Below are 18,407 nucleotides of genomic sequence, written 5' to 3'. Positions count from 1 at the left end.
GAGACAGATGCCAAGAGGCAGAAGCGAGAGAGGGGGAATGATGGAGATTAATGGGGAGTGGCAGCTCCGGGACTAAACAGTCTGCAAAGTGAGAGTGTAAGGGGGAGAAGTGACAGGGGACCGATGTCATTCTGAGCACTACTGTAAGCAAAAAGAACATTGAGGAAGACTAGAGCTGCATCCACGCCATAGGCCGTGGTCATTAAACATTTAAGTCACCCCAGGGTGCTCACTCAGTTACACAGGTGTGACAGGGACTCAGGGAGAGCACCAGGGAAATGAGATAAAGAGGTGCAGAGTTACGTAGACGGGCAAAGGGGGGGACATTTCTGACGTTTCATAAAATGCAGACAAAGAAGAAAACATTTCCAACATGCACTGAGTCTGGCGTGTGATACAGAGAATACATGCCTCCCGGTGACGTGACAGATTAGGGATGTATGATTTGACTTGTTCAGGCCATCATCACATTCACTCTTCTCAGTGTTTGGCAGAACAATTTAAAGGTGCAGCAGGATCTAGTACCAGGCCATAACAACTAAAGAAGTCACAGTGGGGTACCTCTTCATTGTTACCATTTGTTAACAAGTTGTTGCCCAGACATATTGCTCTGGAGCTAAACTTTAGTGGGTCCCCTCGTTCTCACAATATATCTCCCTGTGGTCATTGCATTTCTTTCTTTTTTCTAAGAAAAGAAATGTAATGAGCACTCTATATGGTTTGGTATAAAAACACACACAGAACAAAACAAGAAAACTCCACAAGACACTTTAAATTCTGAAACAGTTCCATTACAAAGTATTTCATTATTGATGTTATTTTCATAAACATGTGACAGCCTGCTACATATAAAAGGGCTGGATCCCATATCATCTTTTGCAGGTATTACTGGGTCAGACAGCAAACTGTAAATCAGCACAGTCTTCTCTGATGTAGCTTGCTTTTATTTTTTTGTGACAGTAACACCTCACATGCACACGCACACTTACACACACAGCGGTCACCCTGTGGTCAGCACTGTGGCACCAGTGTTCGCCAAATGTCAAGGACTTTTTAAAGAAGCAGATGTGAACTCAATTAAGTGTTAATATAACTTCCTGGAGAAGAGCCTGAAACAGCATTTTTAAAGCCAAAAAATATCGAGTCATCACTTGGAATCATTACAGAACTGGTGACTTTGAGGTCAAAGATGAAGAGATCATAAACCACATTAAAGCCACTAAAAATTAACAAATTTACCTATGGCCGAAAATGATTTAAAGATAGTACTAAAAGTCACGCAGCTGTCATTGCAGCCACATTACTGGATATATTATGGGTTCGGAGGTACATACCAACTTAATACTAACAGTTAAAATACTCTTCAAAGCAGGTACTTCACCGCCTGTGGCTGCATTGAGTCTGCAAGAAATTACACCTCATGACTAAACTGAACACAGTACAAACATGAATTTGCTTGGCTTTAGAAAACCATGTTGTACTTCAGTACAATTTATTACTGCAGTTGTGATTTTTGGTTGAGGTGCTAAAATCGTGCTGTTCACTTTCACAGGTGGAAGCTGCTGGAGAGAGCCTCGATTGATGTATTCCCAAGCCTGTAAGTGACCACTGAGAGCAGCCGACAACAGGCAGTAAGTACTATGGTATCTGTGTTCGCTGGGGGGTAATTGTTGGCTCTCTGTCTGCAATATTGTAAGAGTTTGACCCTGCTAGGGAAAATGCCTGTGAACAGCACACTTTAAGATTTGTTGATACATAAACTCAGTGAATAGAGCTGTAGAAATGTAAATCCGAACATTCTGCATACTAACACATCTAATCTGTTTTACGCAGTGACATGACCTCGGGACAAGCGGAGGACTATAAAACTCGGAACTGTATCAGGCGATGACGATGACATCGATTATAAACAAATACCCAAGCAACAAAGAAAAATGATCTCCCGAAGACTATTTACAGTACATGCCGATGTGCACAACTAATTACCTGCATTTGAAATGTTTATGTGTTCAAAAATATCAGCTGTACTTGTCAACATTACTGTTCCTTTTGATTCATCCAGGCAAATTAATACCACTTGGTTTGATGCGTAGGGTAATTCCTTTGTTGTTCCACTGTTCGACTTTGGGATGGTAATGAGCAATCACAAACCATTATGAGGTGATTATCATAACTTACCCCTGATTGGGCCCCCACTCACTGCGGATGCAGAGGTGCTTGTGGACCGGGTCCTTCATGTAGCCGTCTAAGCAAAGGCACTCTCCTGCAAGCAGAAAGCCAGTGATTCAATCATGTCTTCATTATAGTCAAGCCTTGTTTAATTCATTAGAAATTTCCCTCTGCCCCTCTCCTTCCATTTCACTGCAGGAGAGCTATTCTAAAGATGAATCCTCTGTAGAGAAGCACTCTTAATCATCTCTTATTTTTAATGATGTATTCATAGGTGGTCTTTTTTTTTTTTTAGCTATTTCTGTTTAAATCTCACAAAGAACGGAAAAATAAATTCCTCAGAGTGTTGCAGCAGGAGAATATTTAATCAGTTGTCTCAGTGCAATACAGCCAGTCTCCAAATGGCTACTAAAAAAAGCGATGGCGCTCACTGCTGTGCGTCATGTCAGTGGATGGGTTTCTGACACACTGATAAGGACACAGAGTGTAAAACACCGGCTCGCTCCGACACTGTCAGCTCATTAAAACCTTGCAGTATGACTCATTTTGGATTGATTTTTGACTCGTTCTTGATGTGCATGATGCTTCCTAACCCTAAAGTTCTTTTCAACTCCAAGTTTAAAAAATGTCGTTTTTCTTTGTTTTTCTTCTGGAAATTCTTATTTTGCAACAAGACAAACTGAAGAGGCCAACCAGTAACCTAAAGCTACTACTTTTAGACACAAGCCCAGGATATGGCAACTTATTTCATCAAAAGCATAAAGGATATAGTATTTGTTTGTTTGTATTAGTTTGATTTCTAATAAATGGTTACCATACTTAAAATTCAATTAGAATTTAATTGTTAGGTTTCAGTCAAATAAATGTCAAAATGGATCAGCCAGAATGTGACAGAATACTTTTTAAATCAAGAACTTACTTTTATTTGTCAGTTTGTAAGACTGACACTTAGCTAGCACTTGCCTTAAAGAAGAAATACACTAAGAATATTTTACTGGCAAGACCATAAGCATATATGTAATTTGCCAAAAATCATTGGCTGCCAACACAATGAAAGCAACCCATAATGAACACTGTGGTTCAGTTCCAATTTATTCTCAGATGTCATCAAATTCAAGGAAAGAAATATGATGCCATGAACGCAACTATGGGATAAACTGTTGAAGCTCTCAATAAGAGATTGCTCCCTTATCATGTTTCCAATTTCTCCTTATGTTTTATGAGTAAAAAAGAGAAACAGACGGTACATTTACCCAGCGAATTCTGACTTGACATCGAAGCCTCAACCCACAGAGACCGCTAACAACATCGTATTGCCAGATAGCACAAAAGTACCGTGTCCACACCCAGACAAGTTCGAGTTGTTTTGAGGAGCAAAGAATATTAGTCTGTTTCTTTTATTCTTGTGGCTTATCAGTGTGGTTACACAGTGGAAAAGGACACCCTAGAAGTAAATACCGAAGTTAACTTTGAGTCATTACTCCAAATGTCTAGACTTAATAGATTCTGTTTATATTAGTGTTTTTCACACTTATCAGACTGGTCCCAATGACTGAATAACATCCCCTACCCAAATGAGAAGTGATTAGATCAGTGATTAGTCTAATGAATCGTCACTTGGCACTGCCATTATTTACTAAAGCAGAGAGTGTCTTGGGTTGTAATTTGCCCAAATCCACTTAGTCCTCAGGCCTAAGGCAACAATTTGGGGCAACTTCTAATAGCATCAAATGCAGCATTGCCCATCTGTGCTGTTTAAAGGTTGAATGTCTAAAGCCATCTAAAACAGTTTATAAAAAAGCCTCAGATGTGGGACTGTTTCATATGCAGACAAAGTCACTAGGCAATATTTTAGAGAGTGCTAAACCGACTACTCGATACAAAAAATACCAGTGTCTTACATGAATATGAATGTCCAATACCTCAGCAGTGGGACTCGTACAATGCTCATGCTCTGTGTTGCCATTGTCCTGATAAGTGAGGCCTGTGTGCTTTTTGTGCTGCTATCAGCTCCTGGGAGAAATGTCGGCCTCGACTTTATCCAGTATGATTGATGGGGCCTCACCTTTGGTTTAGATGGTTACTCAGGGGTAACATGTACAACATGCTCTCCTCATGCTCAATAGGAGGCAAGTGAAGAGCACAGGCCCTGGGCGTATACACCACTGTTAATGGAAAAGGTCAACTGTCAGTACCTGCCAGGCTAAAGGAAATCGTTTACTGACTTTTCATGCTAGCTGAATAAAAAAGAAATGAGTCAGGCATCCTCATGATTTCAAGTCTGTCTATATTTTATAACATATAGATGGGGTTATTTTCTAATACTGATTCTGTACTCAAGAGAGCCTCTGTGTGCTCTAGAGTTAAAACAACTCTTAGACCGGGTTCAATAATGCCCGTGATCCCAGCAAAGTTTTGAGAAAGGAACACAAAAACAAGGAGAAGAAAGAGATATACTCTGTGCCCTTTTCAATTAATAATCCTGCTCAAAGGCTGTACGGCACATCCTCTCACAGAGTTCCTAAATATTGAACTCCCAACTTGTTATTGGCCCGTTAAGTGCTGCACATGGGGCTGCAATTTAAACTAACTTTACATTACATGATTAATCATGACCAGTGTCAGTGTTTTAATCTGCTGTGTTCATCGAGTTTCACTCAAGGAAACTCACATTTAAAATGACTGCTTTATCACAGCAGTAGAATACCATTAGAGTTTGGTGTATTTGAGCTCATTACGCCCCATTAACTTATTACTTGTGTAATTGGAGTGTAATAAAATAACGGTTGTGTGGAGGGGTTCGAAAGAGCACCCAAGATATCAGTAGCGCAGCATGTTAGGATAAAAGATGTGAAGATAGACCAGAAAGACCTCATCATCTTCTAGTCGCTTAGCTGCATTACGGAAGTTCATGCTCTGCTCCTCAAGCTTTGAGTAATTATTCTTTTAAAAAGGATCACCTGGATGTGCTCTTCACTAACACCAGCTTTTCCAAGACTTTCCTTGTCGGCACTCTTAACATGTACATCCTGTAGCTCTGAATATAATTGCTACTTTGCTGCTCTGTTAAATGTGCAATGAAAGTATTGAAATGTTTGACATTGGAAAGACAATTTTACATGTTCACTGATAATCTAAACTGTATCCAAAAAATAATAACAATAATGCTGGAGGGGCAATGAGCTTTGTTGCACAGCTCCTGAACATTGCTAAATGGCTCATCTTCCTTTAATTGCCATTTCATTGCACTCTCAGGTCACGGCACTCTGCTCAAACTTGTTTTACACTTGCAAGGTGTTACTTTCCATAATTGCTCAACATACAGTGAGAGCCACAATCTAGGCTTCACGCTTTATTTTCACTGAATTTCACTCTGCGATTTGTCACCTTTAAAAACACATACTGTACCTATACAGTACAAATCACCCTCAAATAGCCTGAAACTTGATCTGTCCTGTGGATAGCAAAGACTGCACTGGACTAGACATGTATTCACTTAAAACTTGTAACATGTTCTACAATGTCTTTGAACTTGACAAGGCCAAACCCTATTAACTTCTTGTTGGTGATCACGATTGACTAAAACGGTCAGTTTCTTTTTGCCAACATAAAAAGTATTTGTTTGACTGACAGAAGACAGAACAATGAAAAAGTCCAAAGAACTTTGTGAAAATCTAAGAAGGAAAACTATATACGTATGAAAGGTCTGTTGGAGCCATTTCTAAACAACTGCACGTTCCAGGATCATCAATTCAAGTTATTTGGATGTGTCACATCTTTGGCAAGGTCTGGAGATAGACCCAAATTGTCATACCCAGATGAGAGGAAATTGGTTACAATGTTCAGGAATAACCCAGGAACCCACAAGGCTGAAGCCTGCCATCAACGGGAAACTGCTGGAACACAGCATAGAGAGGGTGCCAACCAAGAAAAGAAGATTCTGCAACCTTCGAGCTTGACTGAAATGAGCAAAGACAAACCAAATTCCTTCTGGATAAAAGTTTTATGGTCAGATGAGACAAAGCTGTCAAGCACGGTGGTAGTAGCATCATGCTCTGGGGTTGTTTTGCTGCTACTGGTACTCATACATTGCACAAAGTGCAGTACTGAGGAGTACTGGAGAAGGAGGACTACCTCCAGACTCTTCAACTTCATCACAAATCAACAACTAGACAGTTGGAACTTGGACACATTTGGGTGTTGCAACAAACATAAATCAAAAGTACTCTTAGAATGGATGAAGCAAGCTAACGTTATGGAACGGCTTCATAAAGCCCCAACCTTTCCACACTGGGAAAAGAACATTTAAAAAAATAATTAAAAGCCCAAATTACAATGGCATTCATGCCTACGACTACAGCTCCAATAAATTTGACTATGTGAATGGTTAAATGATAAATAGGTGAATGTTAATTGGTTTAACAAACAAAACTTTCCTGTGAAAATGGTCAGGTACAAAGACTTGCCTGAAAATGAGTGAAAAATCGGTAGTATTATATGTGGTGAAAACACCACTTTTAAAGCATACCCACCTCTTTTAATGTCTTACAGGAGCAGCACAGAAATTGTCACAGCCCATCTCTGTTTTCATCAGTATATTCTCTCAGCAGAAAAGAGGATTGGATTTCAGCTATCTATAGCACCTTTGCAATCTCCTGGCAGCCTACACACACTTTCACTCATTGTCATGTGTGCTATCCCACTGATAAACCTGTATCTAACCTTACATATGCACAATGGCTCCTTTACAAATTAATCACATAAAAAATATAATAAAATTGCTGAAGCCTGCGGCTGGTCCATATATCATTTGAAGAGTGGGGAGAGTGGAGGTTTGGGTGTGTGGGTGAACCTCAGAAATTATTCCAAGAAGAGCAGGCATGAGACACACTGGCCCAGCTTTTTGATTCATTTAAAGGTCTCAGAACTTACTCTGTATTGCCCAGGGGAGAGTTAGGCTGCTGAATAATGGATGCAAAACAAGGAAGACACTTCCACCGCTTTAAATGTGAGACTTCTTCTTGCACTAATAATCAGAGTGATGCAGTGGCAGAGACTGTCTAAGAAAGCAAAAATCACACTGTTCTGTCTGCATTCTGCCTCAAGCCATTACAGATATAAGCATGTTTGAAAAAGTTTTTCTACATATGACAGGATGCATTTAATTGATTGTTGTAGGTCTGAAAGCTGACACAGTTTTCACAAAGAAATTTAGTTGTTTCTTGGAAGCTTTTTATGCATTGTAAAGCTTTATCTTGAAACTTGAAGCCAGGGCTATTTCAATATGTGGGAAATTGCCCAGGGAAAAATTTACTGTCAACACCTCCATTGGAACAGGGACCACTTTATATTTAGCACTTTGATTTTAAAATACTCCCTGACAAAAAGGTTAGAACAGAAACTGAAGAAGTCATTTATAATAGGTAGTGATCTGATTGATACTCTTTGAATACAAAGACGTACAGGCATCTTTTTAAAAACTAACATAGAAAAGAGAAATTAAACACACCATAGTGTCTCCTATTAATAACATATGCTTGCAAGTATTGAGTAAATTTGAGGAATGAGATATAACTACATACACAAAGATCAAATGCTTCTAATTTATCAGAATGTACTGTATAAATCTGTTTAACACACTACATTTAGTCCCATATTGTAAGATCAAAATATATACAGGCAGTGAGACTGATAAAGATCTCACTAAACAGCAAAATGTTTTGCTAGAATTTTTTATCAGCAAAATATTTGAATTCATGGTGTTGTATGTGGTTTAAATACAAGAAGTAGTCTTGAATGATCAGGCTCGGTCACGTCTTAGACCCCATACTATCCCAACTGAAGCCTTCTCCCTCAGACTGCAGGCTTACTTGTGCTTCCTAAAGTTTCCAAAAGCAGAAACGGAGGCAGAGCTTTCAGCTATCAGGCTCCACTACTGTGTAGCCAGCTCTCACTTTGAGTTCATGAAACAGACACCATCTCTCCTTTTAAGATCAGGTTTAAAAGTTTCCTTTCAGATTAAGATTGTAGTTAGGGCTCCTTCAGGTGACCCTGAACCAAGCCTTAGTTATGCTGCTACAACCTCAGGCTATTGGGGAACCTCCCATGAAGCACTTTTTCCTCATGCATCTATACGCCACTATTCCATCACATTAACTTGTGTCCACTTTCTCCTGTAGCTGTTTGTTATATCTCTATGCTCTTATCCCGTTAAGCCCAAAACCGTGAGATGACTGCTGTTGTGAACTGGGACTAAGTAATTTGTATGGAGGGAGGAAATGTTTGAAATCAGTCAGCTTAGTATGAATTAAACAGGATGTTTATTTTTAGTTTTCTAATAAGGTCATATTTGTATTCATATTTCAATTCAATTCAATTTTATTTATACAGCGCCAAATCACAACAACAGTCGCCTCAAGGTGCTTTATATTGTAAGACAGACCGTACAATAATACACACACAGAAAAACCCAGCAATCATATGACCCCCTATGAGCAAGCACTTTGGTGACAGTGGGAAGGAAAAACTCCCTTTTAACAGGAAGAAACCTCCGGCAGAACCAGCCTCAGGGAGGGGCGGGGCCATCTGCCACAACCCGTTGGGGTGAGAAACACATATTTCAGAAACACATTTAAGATTTCACAGTGAGCTCACTTATTTAGCCAAAAGCCAAAAGTTAAAAAACAAAAAAAACAGTCCACTATTCTGTTTGCATTGTTTACTTTTTGAGTTTTGTGTGTTTTATTTATACACTTTCCCATCAATCAGAACTTATTATCATGTTGCTTTTACTTATGATGTTGTTTCAAGAAAACAATCAGGTTCACTTTTATCACACTGCACTGTACATTGCACTGTTCGCGGCGGCACCGAGAGCTCAGCAACTTGGGTAGACACATGCAAGCAGACAAAACAGGAGCAAATCAAGATCTTCACCAATTTTCTAAAAGAAGTAGAATGAAAAAAACAAAACAAAACACTGCAGATGAAGGATAAAAAACAAAAAACAAAAAAATCCAAATCAGACTACATCAGAAGTATTTCCAGGGGGCACTATGACGGAGAAGGACAGAGCACGCTTGTTAATAGCATTAGAACTGTGACTCATGATGTTGCTAAAGTTGGCTATTTATTAGTAGTGTTACGTTTTTTTCTTTGTTTAACAACAACTTTCTGAGTCATAAACTGGTAATAAAAAGAATGACCCCGCCATGTCCATTACATCATTTTTGTGTCATCAGGATGTGTTTTTCTTTTTTTAAATACTGTTTATGTGTTGTCAAAATAGTGAAGCTGTTTCATATAATAAGGTTAGTGTTAAACAAGGTTGTTATTATTAGTATTTTTTTTAAATTAGCTTTAGTTTATTTGAAGTAGACGTACAGATCATGAACACTAACTTCTTACACAGTGTACACAGAGGATTTATTAGCCTTCCCCTCAGCAATAATCATTAGCACTTTGTGCAAGAAGAGAAATTTAAGAAATACATTAGATGTGGGCTATTTATCCATTTTAGATTAAAGAAGTAAATAGGATTATTTATTATATGTGACTTAAGTTAAAATGAACAACAATAGGCGACTATTGAACAAGGTCTGGATATAAATGTGAATTTAGATGGTAACCACCTAAAACCTTTCTGTGTTGATGGCAGGTATGGTGAGGTTGGCATTAGCTAAGACTGTAAGTGAAAGTTACAGAAGAGACATTTTCCTTTCTCTGTTTCTGGAGGCTCATTTTTTCTTGTTTTGCTGTAAAACATGCTTTTAGTTGTGAAATAAAAAAAAAATTATGGCTGGTTACAAATCTCACTCTCTTCAGACGGAACACCAAATATACCAGATGACTAATGGATACAGCTACGACAAGCATTCACATTGTGGCAAATTATTCTGTAACTTCTCCTAAGTCAGACTTCAAAAGCCTCCAGTAAACCAGTGCATTTCAAATACAGCTTTTTTCTTACAAAAAAGCCTAAATTTACTATAACTCACAGAAAAAATAAAGAAAAAAAAAGACTAGACCTAAATGAAAATAACTGAAACAAAATGTTGTGCTTACAAAACTCAGTAAATTTAAACAGAAAATACCCTTAATTAACCCGATTATCAACCTGTCACAAAATGTTGTTGTAGGCATATTCTGAAAAAAAAAACAAACAAACATGAAAACTAATTTAAAAATAAAAATGAATCAAACTATAGTTTGTTGTTTTTTACAATGTAATTGTAAAATACAAATACATGTATATCATTTCAACCTTCTAATTAATCTGAAAGCTTTTATAGTAAAGCCTGCCATATCTCAAGAGCAGCAGCATTTTATGTAATGTCATAATTATAACTGGACTTCACCCGTTCAATGGAAGTCATGAAGAGAGCTGATCAATAAGTTCACTATTAACTGCTAGTTAATATTTCCACTCAAAGCTGTGAGAAGAGCTGGTAGTTCTGGCCTCGGCTCACCTGTCTCGGGGTCACACTGATGCTCGCAGGGATCCAGGAGGCGTCGTCCACACAGCTCATTGACCCAGGGCCCGCTGGCATTCTGCTGATAGTACAACAAGATCTGGGCTGGGTTGAGCCAGTCTGAAGCATCCAACTGGCTCCCCTGGAGCAAAATGAACCTTGACCCTGGGTAGGACAGAGGAAATGGAAAACATGGAAGAGAAGGGAACAGGAAAGAAACGTGAAATGGATATGATGGTTGAAGAGAAGGAAAAAGGTGATTGAATGATAATGAAAAGATGGCAGGAATGGAGACAGGAGGAGGGTGAAAAAGCAGGAATGAAAAACAGAACAGGACACTTAAAAAAGCCTGACTTTGAACAAAATCTTCAAAGCAAATTATCATATTTATTATATTTTTTACCACTTATTTCTTTATATTTTCTATCATTTCTAAAACCATTTAACAACAACAACAAAAAAGACAAGGTCACAGCACATATTGGACCTTACAAGTAAAATATCTTCAACTAAATATAATGACAGCAAGCACCACATTTTAGTGAGGCAGTTTCTATGAGAGAAAAACAAATTAGGAAACCTTCAAAATGAATGTTTTTTGAAAAGAAAATGTGATTAAAAAATACCAGATTTAAAATGAAGTGGATCTGGAAAAAACATAAAAACTTTATACGACATTACTTGTTATTTTTAGTGTGATTAAAGTATAAGAGCCTTATTGCAAACATGAAAGCTGCAAAATAGAAAAGCAAAACTTGTAAACACTCCGAAAGATTTAAACAGAGGAAGATCTATAATCATACAAATAACAGTTTGTATGATCCTAACATGTGTTAGGCATGATCAGCTGAATTTCCAAATGTACCTTGATTAGGTCGATGGTCCTGGCTGATTGAACCACATAACTATAACTGGGTGGGTAGCCACTTTGCAAAACATTTCATTCTTGCTGTTTGTGTTGTTTATTCTACCAAATTCTATTATTACTGTGGAGAAAATAGAAGCAGTGAGGGCAGAACTGGCATCTTGACCATAACAATACACTCTGAAATGTTTACTTGTAAGAAAGATCTTTGCCTACTTCAAAGCGCATAAAGGTGACTGTTGTTGTGATTTAGTGCCATAAAAAATTAATAGTTATTCATAACTATATATTTGCTTACAAACTGTATAAGGTAAATGCTGATACAATACAGCATTTACAGTGGATTATATTATGTCAGTGAATGCCAAATTGAAACAAAAATGTCTATATTTTCTCCCAGAAAATTGTTTTTTGAACCAAGGTCTCAGGCTTATTGTAAAACGATTGTTATATCTGTCAAATTCATAACATTTAACATAATTATGTGCTATGCATCTCATCTCTTTTACTAACATTGTTCATTTTTTGGCCCTTCTTTTATTTTAACAAAGTATGGCTGTCTGTGAAACAAATGTTCCCCGACCCTGAAAAGTCCTCAGGAATCCGCAGTGCTCCTCTTTCTTGTGAGTCTTATTAGTGGTTGTTATGACACAAACAAAGCATCAGCTAAACGCTTTCTTGGTGATAATAAATGTATAATAATGATTATTGGCACCACTATGGGCCGACACATAATTCTGAAAAGGTTAAAGATGAGAGTACAGCTATAAATGAGCTACAACGCCGCAGCGTTGTTTGTTTTCTATGTAAATTTCAAAGTTTGTGCATCTGATCAGTGGAGGTAAAACTGTTGAGCACTGGGCTAACATTCTGTTGCCATAATGCAGGATAATGAGGCGAGGACTGCCTGTGTTACTGCTGCTGTTTAATTTCAAACCTTTCTACTTATGCTTTAATTACCTCGTGGTTGAAAGCTGCAGCACACAACTTTCCTCTTAAAAGGTATAATCAATTAGTTCCATTGAATACACTTAAAGACTGAGGTCTCCGGGGGTTTACAGCTCAAATGCTGTAAACTAAAGGGAGCTTGTATGCAAAACTGAGTTTGTGACTGCCTGGGAAAACAAAAGCACTCTTCCATGTTCCAGGACACCTGACAGAGGAGGTGTCTCTAGAACACTTGGTACTGAGAGTTATCCGCTGTGTGATCTCCGTAAATTAGCAACAACGCTCACTGACCAAAGCACTGTCCATTTGCAAACACGGGATGAGCTGGGCATTTGCTAACCCAAGCATATTTAATGACTTGTTGGCAGGCTCTGTGTGCCCTAGTTAGTGCCGTCCTCTTTGATGATTCCCTTAGAACTAGAGCGCACACTGCAAATGGCTGGACTCATCCTGTTAGCTTAATTGTGGAGAGTCATAAAACTGCCTGGAAAAACTTTGAAGACACCAGCAGTGTTTCTGTTTTTATGACACTTTTTATGTTCTATTTGAGTTTTCTGGCAACTATGTATGCACTTTTTAAGATGAAATGGATTTCTGTGTAAAACATAAATGCTTTATATATGGTCTAATATACAATGAAGAATTCATTTATCAAAATAAGAAACTGTAGCCATCTTTATTGAGACATTCATCACATTGTGAAGTTTGACTCTCACGGGAAGCCACGTAGGCCTGAACGGACTCCGAGACCAGAATTATTAACGCGAGCACCAGACTTAAGAGCAGAATTAATCGTCTGTGTGCAGCTCTTTGGTCAGGTTTTAAATAGAGCAGTTATGTTGCGTTACTTTGTGCAAGTACATCACAAGTACAACAACACCCCCCCAAAAGAAACATAGTGCTGGATTGCCATCCTCCAAAACCTTGGAATTTCTATATAAAAAAAATATTATAGAAACCGGAGCTCTTAAATACCAGGCGCGTTAGCTCTGGTGCACTATGGTAGCATGTTTAAAGGCTAGCACACTTAACATCACATTAAAATTTAACTCATTTGTGCACTTTCATTGCTAGAATGGCTATAGACTCTGGCTTTTTTTTGGTATATTGCCCTTAACTTTTTGGATGCTTGCCTTCAAGCCTTTCCCGAGGTTGACTCAAACGCCCAGGTTCTGACAGATAAACATCTTTAATGGCAGCATAATGGCAGCAGAGGCATGACCGGTAACATGAATCCCCAGCCACTACTCGGATGAGACTCTAGGCCACAGCATCACTCCTTGAGATAGCTTCAGATGTAATTGGGAAACCTCTCACAGGAGGCACAGATGGTAAAAGTAAATCTATTTCCAGCAAATACAATCTGAGATGATAAACGTCAGCCACCTTTCTATTCCCGACTCTCCAAGTTAGTGATAGGAAAAAAAAAGTTGGCCCTGTTCTTTGTTATGTATCTTGAAAAGCAGTAGATATTGTTATCCCGCGTAACCACACAAACATCTTCAGATGATTACTTTCCCCGACGCGAAAGGCAAGGAGAAAGGTGTGACGCTATATTTTGGTACTTTTCTTTCAGTATTTGAAGTCAGACACATGCGCAGCTGTTGGCATTAATAGCTTCTTTCCCCAGTGGTAGAATCCAGATTTTCATCTGATTCACCGTGACATCAAATCAAGTCTGATGAGACTGTGGAGACATTTATGGAAACATTCTAAATCGATCCCAGTTTTGTAATTCAACAGGCGAATTCGCCATCTTTCATCTCTCCTTTCAAAGTTCCCTCCCTCGATGCCTCCCTGGAATTTTAATATCGCTGGCAGGCCAGCGTGTACCACCGGAAAGCAGCAGCGTTCCGAATCAAATCAGACCTCTAGATGATAGATGAGCAAGCCTAGTCACAGTCTATAATATATCTGGACTGCCAGCTCACTTCAGTGACAGCTGAAAAATGCCAATGAGCCAGCAGGAGCCAACACTTGGCTCCCGTGGTGCTATTTTTTTTTCTGCAGGTACTACATTGAAATTCATTAGCGAGGTGGTTCAACATATCAGAAAGTAGCAGGGGAAGCGTGATGGAGGTTTGGCTGTGGGTGGTCATTGCGACCTAGCAACGATGTGCTCCGATGCTTTGAGGGCACATCTGTTGTGTGCTGCGACATGGGAAACCCAGGCAGAGGGTGGTCGACCTGGCATTTACCTTTGTCTTCGAGAGAGCAAAGCAAATCAGCAGCTCGACCACAAAGCACAGGCACTCGGTTAGCGAGATATAGTGGGCCGAACTCCCCGGAGAGTGACGAGGAAATGCAAGCTCAGCCCTCCCTGGGGATGTGTTTGGGAATTCTGTGGCTGGTGTAAGGCCTTACCATCAGCAATGAGGTGCTCCGGAACATGTAAGATTACCCGGACTGAGAGGCTGCAGGAGAGGTGAGAGGAGTAAACCAGGCCAATCACGCAGCTGATGACACTGATCAGAGTCAGGGTGGTCTTATTGATGGGGCTCCGTGGGGAACCTGCTGCTAGAAAGAAATGAGAGGGTGGGGGGGGAGAAAAAAAGAAAGAGTAGAGAACTGTGAAGCAGTGGCCACACTTTTCCCCAAGAACCCCTCCATCAATACATGCACACTATCACACAAACATGTACACACAGTGCCTACACAGACACTCATTTTACAGTTATTTTACAAACAAGCAAAAAAAGACAAAAACCCCCAACAACATGGGTCTAAACCCATAAAAAGGACCTTTTTATGGGATCAAAACCCTCAAGCCTCTGGGAAGTTTACACTAGGCACGGCTCAGTGGCACAGAAATACAGTTTACCTTTGAAGGGTTTTAACATCCACGCTGGAATGTGTGGAGGGAAAAAAGAGAGAGGTTGTTCTTCAAACCTTCCCTCTTTCCTCACTTTCCTTTGCCCCCCCCCCCGAAAGTGAGAACTCTCCCCTTATCTCTTTTGCTCCGGAGTGCAACGCAGAAAGTGTCAAAACTGACCCCACACCCACGCATACATGCACATACACACAGAAAAATATCACAGTGACCTTGAATGTAGTCACGCAGGCTTTGTTTAAAGTGCCTATTTTTTCACTAGCTGAATAACTCTAGATCCCATTGTCACTTTTAAATTACTCTGGCAGAACTTTTTCATTCAAAAAATGCCCAAGGCAATCCTTTAAACAAAAGCCAAAGTAGAAAGCTGACCTATCACAAAATGTTTAAAGCTAGTTTATTTAATCAAGTAACTTACCCAGAACCTGGATGCAGGGCAGAATTTCACCCCTTTGACTTCCTTTTCAAAGTTATTTTTTAGATTTTACAAAACCTCTCTTCAGCGCACATTTCTGCCTTCTATATAAAAGAGTAGAATGTCTCATTCTTCACATCCTTCTCTCAAAATTTTCTATACATGAAAAAACAACTTTTGTCATGCCACATGAATCATCCTCTCCTCTGCATCTAAACAACATAGTTCGTTCTATTCTTAAAGCTCAGTCTAATTAAAGGTGTTGGCTACACTTCTGGAGGCTTTGCTGTGTTTGTGACACCTGTGCACATGACGGGGGAATAATTGGCTTGGAGGCATCGTAACAGCTTGTAACGCCTTCCGACAGCAGCTATTATTTTGAGGCCAGTGTCACATTTTTTTACTTGAAAAAAAAAATTTTCTCTGTCTCTTTTCCACACCCCATTACTGTACATCAAAGTTGCAAGGACATGGCATGCTGACATATAAAGCATGCTGCACCACTTCACTATGACAGCATTTGCAGAGGATCCTGCTTAGAAATAATATTTGTGTGGAATATTATTTCAAAATAAGATGTTCTTTGGCTTGTAGATGCAACTAATGGCAAAATATTCTGCACTGAGGACCTCTGATCTCATCATCTTGTTTGATTTCCGTCAACAAGATCATATTCGGATGCACTGAGATCAGTTTCACATGCTCACAACCACTCTACACACACCTATGTATATACACAGCATGTGCTTCCCTTGGGAGTCAAAATGATGAGCACATACAACACGAGTCATCCGCTATATGCACTGTAAAGGTGACTTGTCATGCGTCGTGGCGATGGTAATACCATCAGACGGCAAGATTAACTGTCTGTAGGTGTATGAGTCCTCCTTACCCCCTGAGCCCCACGCGCTGTTGGCATTACCGTTTCTCATACCTCGACTCCGGCGGCGACTGCGGTTTGGGTCGGTGTAAAAGGCCAGCTGAGGCTCGCTGTCTGCCTCCGTCCCAGAGTCCCCGTCTGGGTTCAAGAATGTTGAACCCGCTGTTGGATTCACACAAAAAATACAAAAGAGTTCTGGACCAGTGGTGGGGAATTTGTCCTCAAGTTAGCTTCACAGAGATGGCAGGAAAAGGGCAGCCAAAACTCAGGATCAACCCACTGCTGGACTTAGTGTAAAAAAAGAAAAATCTTCTTCTATCATCTACTGATGTGTAGGCTCATTTGTAATCAAAATCAAGCTGCAACTTTGAGCATTGTGTTTTCCAGTTTTTCTTTAATATACTGTGTTTAGTTTTTATTTTTTTTCCCCCCAACTGACACATTTTGAATTAGCCACATCCATGAAACAGCACATCAAAAAGAGTGCATGCTGGCTTAACTGGACTCAATCTGACTAAAATACTGATGTCACCTGTGTTAAACAATCAAAAGTGCATGTTTGAGCCAGAGTTTGAGACTACTGACTATTGTTTTCAATTTTAGTTTAGCCTCTACTTTCATTTTTACTGTTATGCAGTTTGATATCGGTGGTGCTTGTCAGATATTAAGATTTAAAAAGTACACACACGTATCAGGTGGGTTTCTAAAATTTCTAAAATCAGGTAAATCTAACTTCATATGAACAGCAACACATGACATATCAGACCACATCACTATTTATTTAACACGAATTATCCAAAATGTAGAAGCAGCACATGTGCAAATTTAAGGGTAACTAGCAGCCAAGCGCTGCAAATCAAATGAACTAGATTAAGTGATCAGTGAGCATGAGCACCTCCATAAATGCAACATGAAAGTTTTGCAGGTATCTTAGAGAAGCAATTGTTAATGGCCATAAATCTGGAAAATCTGGTTGTGAAGCCATTTTTAAACAATTTGAAGTCATTCTACTGTGGAATGTGGTCACCTTGTCGGTGTATCCGTGATACACAAGGCTGGTTGTGTTCATGGTTTTTCCAAGGAAACATGAGGAATACATAAAAACATTGTGCAAAACTTCAGCACTTTACTTTTTTGTGTGATTCTAAGATAGCACTTCACTACAATTAAGACCCTTGGAGATGTTTTAGAGAGAACTATATGAGGAGGAACCAGTCACTTGGAAGTTATAACAGCTAACTAAAATGCTTTTAGTAGAAATCACTGAATTTGCATCACACTTATATAACGCTAAACTTTGGTTAGCTTGACAAGATCAAATTAAGACCACTGATCAACTAGAAGCAAAAAAAATCTTTCTGCTGTTTTTTGCTAAGGACTGCTATTTAGTGGGTACTCCTAAGCACTACTGTCCATGGATTTTATGGGTGTGTATTTAGTATAATGTAAAATGCCACCTGTTTCAAGGACCGCTCTGCATCAAAAGAGAAACAAACTGGATGCACAATCTTATGACTTTCTTTTTCTGCCTTTGACTTTACAAAAACACAAAGCACATTTCCTTACACCATCAGATATAAAGATGTACTACAAACCATTTACAGCACCCTGTATTACTGTCATTATACACTCAATATATACTCATTTAATAAAAGTGAACATGGCAACAAATCTCCACTTGTAAATATCTAAAGGTGAGCTATTGTGCTCACTTCTAGCATCGTGATTTTACTCTTGTATTTTATCCTGGGACTTTGGTTGGTCGTTGTCTGAAACAACCCCAAACCCTGTATGGGCATAATTGCTTCAGGCTAACTTTATACTCACTG

The 18,407-nt window shown here is 39.2% G+C and overlaps 1 protein-coding gene across 10 annotated transcripts in view; it reads right to left on the bottom strand.

Annotated features, from left to right (window-relative positions):
- The window catches only part of astn1 (astrotactin 1), a 418,702-nt gene that overhangs the window by 251,851 nt on the left and 148,444 nt on the right, over window positions 1-18,407 (bottom strand). For 2 of the 10 annotated variants that reach the window (XM_005457968.4, XM_013276338.3), the window contains exons 6-9: window positions 16,633-16,740; window positions 14,818-14,967; window positions 10,638-10,805; window positions 2,179-2,263 (exon numbers count right to left, since the gene is read on the bottom strand). In XM_005457968.4, coding sequence (XP_005458025.1) covers window positions 2,179-2,263; window positions 10,638-10,805; window positions 14,818-14,967; window positions 16,633-16,740 — 511 coding nt within the window. Of the gene's footprint in view, window positions 1-2,178; window positions 2,264-10,637; window positions 10,806-14,817; window positions 14,971-16,590; window positions 16,741-18,407 lie in introns of all 10 variants that reach the window. The other 8 variants (XM_019348323.2, XM_019348324.2, XM_025900129.1 and 5 more) reach the window with 7 other exon arrangements.

Source organism: Oreochromis niloticus, linkage group LG18 (genome assembly GCF_001858045.2).
Source record: "Oreochromis niloticus isolate F11D_XX linkage group LG18, O_niloticus_UMD_NMBU, whole genome shotgun sequence".
Classification (NCBI taxonomy): Eukaryota; Metazoa; Chordata; class Actinopteri; order Cichliformes; family Cichlidae; genus Oreochromis; species Oreochromis niloticus.
Note: the sequence above shows the minus strand (reverse complement) of the source record. Positions and strands in the feature narration are given on the sequence as shown.